We start from the raw sequence: 8,522 nt of genomic DNA on the forward strand, positions 1-8,522 counted from the left end.
GATAAGAAACAGTTTTAGAAGGAAATGTTACAATGCTTGTGGTCATCTGAAATGGCTTATACTCCACAAATTCAAATTGTATGAAAGATTTAAAGCAGCCAGTTCACTTCATAGTTCAATTCACAGCTGCTCCAATGCATTACAAACAGTTAAAATCATATAAATCAAAATAAAAAAAGGAGTGGGAATGCAGACACACAGGCCACTGGAAACGGCAGGTACAGAGGCCACACCTCTGACAGTAAGACTAACATGTTCAGAGGCCACACCTCCTTCAGTAAGACTGACAGGTATACAAGCCACACCTCCTTCACTGAAACTGACAGATAGGGGCCACACCTCCATCACTAGGGCTGACCTTTACAGAGACCACACCTCTTTAACTGGATACAGAGGCCACACCTCCTTAACTGGAACTGATACAGAGGCCACACCTCCTTAAATGGAACTGACAGATACAGATGCTATACCTCTTTAATTGGAACTGACCGATATAGAGGCCAGGCCACCTTCACTAGGGCTGACAGGAACAGAGGCCACACCTCTTTTATTAAGACTGACATGTTCAGAGGCCACACCTCCTTCACTGAAACTGACTGATACAGAGGCCAACACACATTCAGTAAGACTGAGAGGTACAGAGGCCACACCTCCTTCACTGGAACTGACAGGAACAGAGGCCACACCTCTTTTATTAAGACTGACATGTTCAGAGGCCACACCTCCTTCACTGAAACTGACAGACACACTCACTGACTGACAGGAAGAGAGGCCACATCTACTTCACTAGGGCTGACTGATAAAGAGGCCACGCCTCCTTCACTGGGATTGACAGAGGCATAGACCATGGCCAGTTCTTAACCAGTGCACTTGGTGAATATCAACACCCCTATCCAACCAGTGGCTGTAGCACAAGAGCCGATTAGGTGTGCCATAAACAATTCCATTTCAAAATTCAAATTCCAACAAAAATGACTGTTTATCAACAACTTTAACAAAAAAAGATAAATTAGAATAGTGCTGCAAGATAACTGATTATTTTGTAGCACTAATCAGAAGAAATAGACCAACAGTTCTTTCTGTTTCCTTATAAAGGTTTCCTGCTCACACAATGTAGCTGTATCATAACACTTTCTCTTGTGCACCTATATTTTAGATGTCACCGGCTGCCCTCATATCCGAGAACGATTGCTAGTCTGTCTGTCAATGCTATTGCTCACTGCAGAGTCTTGATCCTTACTCAGACTCTGCAATGAGCAATAGCATTGACAGACAATACTGTAACAACTATGAGACCATATATGACACCATGCTGGATATGACATTTAATGGCTACTATTAGTGTTATAGTAGAAAAAGGTCAGCATGTACTGAACCATGTTAACCTTATATGTGTAAAGATCTTTAGAAGCTATATTCTAAAAATGTCTTCTGCACATTTTACATATAAAACAACCCCAGTGAGAATAATCCCTATTTCTAGTGTTGGTTTAAACTAAAAGCCCTACACACAGGGTAAGTCATCACAGCATGAGGAAAATCTCAGTATGACCACAACCAAAGCATAGCAAATCATATTTCTGGCTGTTCAGAAAAAGACTCACCATCTTGCTCGGCATCGCAGCAGGCAGGCTGGTCTTCAGAGTCTTCGGCGGCTCCAACATTCCAGTACATGTTACAGAACTAATGCAGGAGTCTCAGTCCAACTATGCCATCACAAGTCCCCCACAAAGCCCTATTATTTACTCCTTCACTGGAAAAAAAAATAAAAAGCACATTAGAGAGATGATTAACAGGTAGAAAGTGAAAGAACCGAAACGGAATGCCTTTTTATATCTTACATGTCTGGCCAAAGGTTATGCTTGCTTAGTGCATAAAAATAATGAGTCAACAAAGCATTGTAAGGACGATCAATGCAAATCAAAACAGTCAGACATGCAAATCGTTTGAACTAAGCAGCACAATGCCGTGGGCCTTAGATCTATTTTAACATGAAATTATACTCAGATTATTTATTTGGAATACATTTTTATCCTATTTGTAATAAATTCTAAACATACAATTCCTTCTATAAACTTTGAGCCACAGATATATAGACACACTCCAGGGCAAAGAAAATTGAATAATAATAAATGGGCCAAGCCCAAAATATTAAGCTTTTAATGGTCTTAACAACAAATCATTGGTCAAGAATTTAGCAAGAATTAAGCAAATACTGTAGATCTCTCCCTGCTCTGTCAATCCTGGTTCCATTTATGAGCTTGTTTTCAGGCCCTTAATGGGCTGCATCAAGTGTGAAAGGGGCAGAAAGTGGTTAGTCAGTTCTTGAAGTTGATGTTTTGGAAGCAAGAAAAATGGGCAAGCTAGAAGACTGGGCCAGAGCATCTCAGAGCTATTTTGGTGGCACAAGGGAGATCTACACAATATTACACAGGTGGTTTTAATGTTATGGCATATATCTATCTATCTATCTATCTATCTACCTCTCTCTCTTTGTGTGTTTGTATATATATATATATATATATATATATATATATATATATATATATATATATATATATATATATATATATATATAATGTATATATGTGTGTGTTATGATGAATAGCTTACTTTATTATGCAGTCTGTTGTATGTATTGTTCAGTACAGAGACATACTAAATTGAGAGCGCCGTATTGAGCAATACAATACTTTTTATATCATGTTTCATAGAAATGTTGTATCGTAATGTAATATTTGTCATATTGCCCAAGTCTACTCTTATCTGTGAGCTTCCCTTACTTGTTAACATGTCTTGGTTAATTGACTACATTTGGCCTAAGGAGGAAATTGTTTTCACTTTATTCTTGGCTGAACTATCACTATCAGGTCACAACAGTCAGTCTATGGCAGTCCTGGGATTCGAATTCACAACCTACCAGTCAAAACCTTGACCTCTGAGCTACTACTGCCCCAGCAGCACAATACAGAGCACATGGGTGGACAAATCAATAACCCAAGTGCCCAGGACAAGCAGATTTTGTGTCCAGGATATTAGTTTTTTTGCTTGTAGTTCAACACCTTGAAAAAGAAAATAAAACCCTACTACTTATCATCCTTCGCCAAAAAAATTTTTTGATCTGGTACGCATGTTTAAACATTGTATGCATGTCTGAAACACCTCAATGTTTCCAAGTAACTATAGCTACTTATTCTGAAGCCCACCACCTGCTACACTACACACATCAGCCAAGGCATGATCTGGCTGTCAGCAGAATGGTTTTTACTAGGCAGATTAATTAGCATGCACGGATGAAAGACAATCTTTTCAGAATCAGGAACATGTAGGTATGTAGAAACACTGACAAAACAGAGGAAAATAAATTTCGATGCAGAGCCATCACTAAATTCTCCTCCTCACTACAAGCAGTCACCTCAGGCTTAAACATATCAGGAGTAAATAAAAGATGACAGCCAGAATCAAATATCTTATCTGCAATGCAAGGACTGAACACCACAGCTCCTAGCCCAAACCTTGCCTACTGACCTTTTGTTGGGGGGCAGACACAACATGCTCCATTTGAAAATTTGTAAGAAAAGGATAATGGTGATATAGAGATTTGTTTCTCATAGCTCACCATACATTGTTATGTTACATTACCTTCTACATTTTAGCTTAGCCTGAGCAAAAACATGGATTGGGCAGCACACTGGAGCTTGTACTTTCCTCCTGAGAGCCTTGTAACTCCATTTCCAGTTCACCACTCCAATTATGTATCAGAGAACTACTCTACCCTGTCCTTTATATAACTTTTAGAAGACGCCAACATCTTCATTTCTGTTCATTCTGACCACCAGTCTGCCTCCCAGTGAGTGAGGAATAGTGCAGCCTACAGACATGACTCATTTATGCTCTGCCTGGAACAATGAAGTCATCAGTCCCATTAACAAACAGACCAGAGTCTTATTTTGCTTCCTACAGTAGGCCTTTTACAATGAATTTCAATGAGGCAACAAACGTCGCTACAGTCACTACACCCTCTCTGTGCCAGGCTGTCATCAACATCACAGGGTAGGAGGTCTTTCTTTGCTCATGTCAGACCCAACTCTACAGGCTCGTAAGTCAATGGACAATCTCACTTTATTAAACCCTGAGAGAAAAATACATTTATCTATAAATGAAACATGAGAGGTTGTGGATTAACTAACAGCTCCTATTTTAGGAAGCTTCTAAGTTATTCTGTTTAATACTAGGAAACAAATTGAAATCTGTCCATCTACATACCTTTATTGCATGAAAATATAAACTATTTGACCAGTGATACACTAGAGAACAAAATGCAGTAACTAGCAAAATATCAGTACAAAAGTCATTCCACTACAGACTAATTAACGAAGTTTTTATATTTTAGAACATTTGCTAGTTCAATTTAGAAAACCACAGATGCTGTATATTGGTGCTTTATTGATTCCTGGCAGACAGTGTGAACTCCAAAGAAGTCCATTACATCCACTGATGCACCATTAATCCAAAGCATGTTACCACAAGGTCACCATCAGAGACCACCAGACTTCTGAGGAACTTTATTAGAAAACCATTAAGCATTTCTAAACTCAGTCACAGGTCACCTTTCCATCAGCAGTATCAAAGTCAGGACTTGGAGAAAGTCAGCCTGGCATTTTCTCCCATTCTCAAACAACAAATTCTGCTTTGTAAGGCCTTGCTAAGCTGATGAACTGAATCTGGTGTTCAGCAGAAATGGTTTTCATTCTATGAAACATATAGTCAGCAATTTCACTGGTGTTTTCTAAACCAGTGTCCACATAACTAATACACACACACACACACACACACACACACTGAGCTAGGCAAAAAGATTAATAAGCAAATAGAGACACATTCTTTGTCCTGATTGGTTAGATGTTGTTGGTCCACATCATTTGTTTTTTCCTCATTCACACAGACTGGGGCACTGCAGAAACCAGTGCTCAGTTGTTCATATCTGGGTTTCTGAGATATCTATTGGATAGTTAGATAGAGATTGGATAGTTGATAATCTAATGACATGAGACTGGTTTTGTCAAAAGCGGAAATCTGCTTATGCAAAACAAATTCGATTGTGTTTGTTTTGGTTCATTTGTGCTCTCATCTCTCATCAAGAAAAAAGTGCCCAAATGATATAAGCATGAAGCTTCATTTTCATTGCCATCCACAGCATTACTGTACAAGAACTATCACATACACTATATGGCCAAAAGTATGTGGACGCCTGCCCATCAGACCAATGTATGAGCCGTCCCCAAAGTGTTGCCACAAAGCTTTAAGCACAAAATTGTCTAGAATGTCTTTGTATGTTGTAATCCAAACCTGTTTAAGCAGGAGAATGCCCCTGTGCACAAAGCGTGGTCCAGAAATACATGGTTTGCTAATGTTAGAGTAGAAGATCTCAAGTGGCATGAACAAAGTCCTGACCTTAACCCAAGTGAACAACTTTGGGATGAACTGGCCTAATGTTCTTGTGGCTGAATGGGCAAATCCCCACAGCCACGGTCCAAAATCTAGTGGAAAGCCTTCCCGGAGAACAGTAAAGGTCATGTTAAAACAAACTCTGAACTACATCTAATTAAATTAAATTGTGCGTATGTTTTCTTTAGATGAGAGCAAAAATACAGCAAAACATGGGCATAATTTTATTTATTCAACAATTCATAATAGCAAATGTTAGCAAAAAAGTAGCAAAATCTTACACAAGCATTATAACGTCCTGACTCCAAATGAGTATCCTGTAGCCACGATAAACTAAATAGCTCATGTCATCACAATGTGCAAGAAAAAAAATTTAACGGTCTTGCCAGGCTTCTGAACCACTGTCATTAGCTGCACTGAAGTGCTGATTATGGTTTTTGAGCCTTGATATATATCTGCCCTTTCCAGGAAAAAAAAAACAAAGTATGCAATTAAAGCTCTCTGGAGTGTTCAAAGAACTGAATTAGCTTGTTTGGAATTATCTGACGTATCATCTTATCTTCGATTTGTTAAACAACGTAAGAAGGATGGGATAAAGTTTATCTTCTCAGCAGATATTTAATCGACAGCAGCTAGAATGTGCAGAGAACTTCAACTATCAAAAACCACTGATTCCACTTTTAACTTTATCCAGATGAAGACTGGGAATAGTGAAGAAATGTGCACAACACCAAAACTGTGCCAGTTCACAATGCATCATGTATAATGATATATTATAATTATTGTAATTTGTGTTAATCTTATTTTGGACACAGTACTGATGTCCGAGCTCTGAATTTCGACCAATATCCAATACTAATGGATGATACTAATCCAACATCCTCTCAATAACTGAATTTTTGGAAGTTACTCAACATCACAGGCATAATGGTGTCCTTTACAACATCATCATAATAAGACAATGTGTCATATTAGTCAACATCACATGCACTTGCAGTACAAAAACATTAGTGGTCAGGTAGTAATTTGTGTCATGTCTGATCCAACTTCAGATGGCGATAAGGATAATCCGTGCCACATCACTGCATCCCTACCTGTGATTATTGTCAGTGTTGTCAGACTTGCTGAAGACTAAGATAAATCTAAAGAGAGAAATAACAATACACAAACATAAACGGCCAGAAAATGTGGGTCTGAGACAAAATCAAATTTAAACTCTGGTTAGTTTGTCTCTTACACTTTGGTTAGTTTGGTTAGTTATGTCTAGTTTGTGTTTACAAACACCAAAAAACAATAGAAATCATCACAAAATTCTAATGGTTTCCACTACAAACCAGTACAGTTCCCATTATAACCATTAAAACCATTACTGGTCCTTAATGGTATCCACAAGCAATAACATGCCACCAGTAGAAGGCAACAGATTACCAATAGAGACCCAGAAGGACCATTACAGCTTCCATTAAAACCAGTAGAGTTCCCATTATAACCATTAAAACTATTACTGGTCCTTAATGGTATCCACTAGGAATAACATGCCACTCGTAGAAGGCAACAAATTACCAATAGAGACCCACAGGGACCATTACAGCTTCCATTAAAACCAGTACAGTTCCCATTCTAACCATTTATACCATTACACATTTTATGATGGTTTCTATTGTTTGTTTGTTTTTGTTGTTGTTGTTGTTGTTGTTTTTCAGCAGGGATGGAATGAAGGATTATGGGATATCAAGGTTTAGGGGGTTATTCCAGATTCAAATATCAGGCTCAGAAGGGAATTTATCAGAAATGAGCAAAATAAAACACTGTGAGAAGATGAATTCTGTTAGAAGTCACTCTCTTGAGTGAAGGTTAAAAGAATAACTTTGTCTCGCGCTTAGAGCCTAATCTTCCACACTGTCCCTGACTATAGAGTGCACGCGCTCAAGAAAAAAAACACCACCACATAAATACAAAAAACAAACAAACAAACAAACAGAATCACGAAGAAAACCGTGAAATGCATTGAAATGGTTAAATGCTGTTATTAACTGCCAGTACAGTAGTAAATCCGGCTAAATCAGTCACCTGGTAGGAGCTCTGAACTCGCCTGGTTTCTGTAAGCGTAACTTCCATGCAGAGAGAGAAGTTTGGAGGCAAAGCACGACACTTACCGACATTTCACATGGACATGCCTTTAAACAAACTCGACACAGAGTTAGACACTGTGGAAGCTCGGATATGTCCTAAACGTCTGTGTTGTGAAATGCAATTCAGCTCCTGCACGCGGATTCACTTCTGCTTCACTTCCTGGTGTTGCTGCTAAGCCCTGGCTTTCCCTTCAGCTAAGGCAGGGTTGTTCACAGATAATGAGGAGGCAGAGCCGGACTAAAGAAACAGGAAAAAAACAATTACACTGCACTATCATATCATGGCCATAGTATACACGGATCAGCCATAACATTAAAACCACCTGCCTAATATTGTGTAGATCCCCCTTGTGCTGCCAAAACAGCTCTGACTCTTCAAGGCATGGACTCCACAATACCTCTGAAGGGGTGCTGTGGTATCTGGCACCGAGATGTTAGCAACAGATCCATGAAGTCCTGTAAGTTGCAAGGTGAAGACTCCATGGATCAGACTTGTTTGTCCAGCATGTCCTACAGATACATGATCGGATTGAGATCTGGGACTCCAGAGACCCATTTAACTGTAAAATTATAGACCTCCTTATAGACCTACGTGTTTTGGAGTTATTAAAGTCTGGATTAAACCCATTGAAAAGGGTTTATCCATTTACCCAACCACTCAGATAGTCTAATAACTATAAGACCTCAATAATAAATATAATAACTTTGAAAATGGTGGATTAATTTCCAACACTTTAACAAAATTTAAAATATACTACTACTACTACTACTACTAACAATAGTAATAATAATAATAATAATTATTATTATTATTATTACTATTATTACTGACCCCCTGGCTATGCTTCACAGATCCCTGTGAGTCATCCTGTGTGAGGAAACCAGTGCTATAATTATCAGAAAGCAAGGAAATCCATTTTGGCACGATTTCCAAAACTGAAT

At 38.6% G+C, this 8,522-nt stretch overlaps 1 protein-coding gene across 3 annotated transcripts in view; it reads right to left on the reverse strand.

The window, feature by feature from the left end:
* lrrk1 (leucine-rich repeat kinase 1) overlaps window positions 1-8,025 on the reverse strand; it is a 119,942-nt gene extending 111,917 nt beyond the window's left edge. Inside the window, exons 1-3 of one of the 3 annotated variants that reach the window (XM_053238079.1) lie at window positions 7,605-8,025; window positions 6,543-6,590; window positions 1,605-1,753 (exon numbers count right to left, since the gene is read on the reverse strand). In XM_053238079.1, coding sequence (XP_053094054.1) covers window positions 1,605-1,674 — 70 coding nt within the window. In that variant the 5' untranslated portion in view covers window positions 1,675-1,753; window positions 6,543-6,590; window positions 7,605-8,025. Of the gene's footprint in view, window positions 1-1,604; window positions 1,754-6,542; window positions 6,591-7,518 lie in introns of all 3 variants that reach the window. The other 2 variants (XM_053238080.1, XM_026930411.3) reach the window with 2 other exon arrangements.
* Window positions 8,026-8,522: the final 497 nt, after the last annotated feature.

This window comes from Pangasianodon hypophthalmus, chromosome 11 (genome assembly GCF_027358585.1).
Source record: "Pangasianodon hypophthalmus isolate fPanHyp1 chromosome 11, fPanHyp1.pri, whole genome shotgun sequence".
Classification (NCBI taxonomy): Eukaryota; Metazoa; Chordata; class Actinopteri; order Siluriformes; family Pangasiidae; genus Pangasianodon; species Pangasianodon hypophthalmus.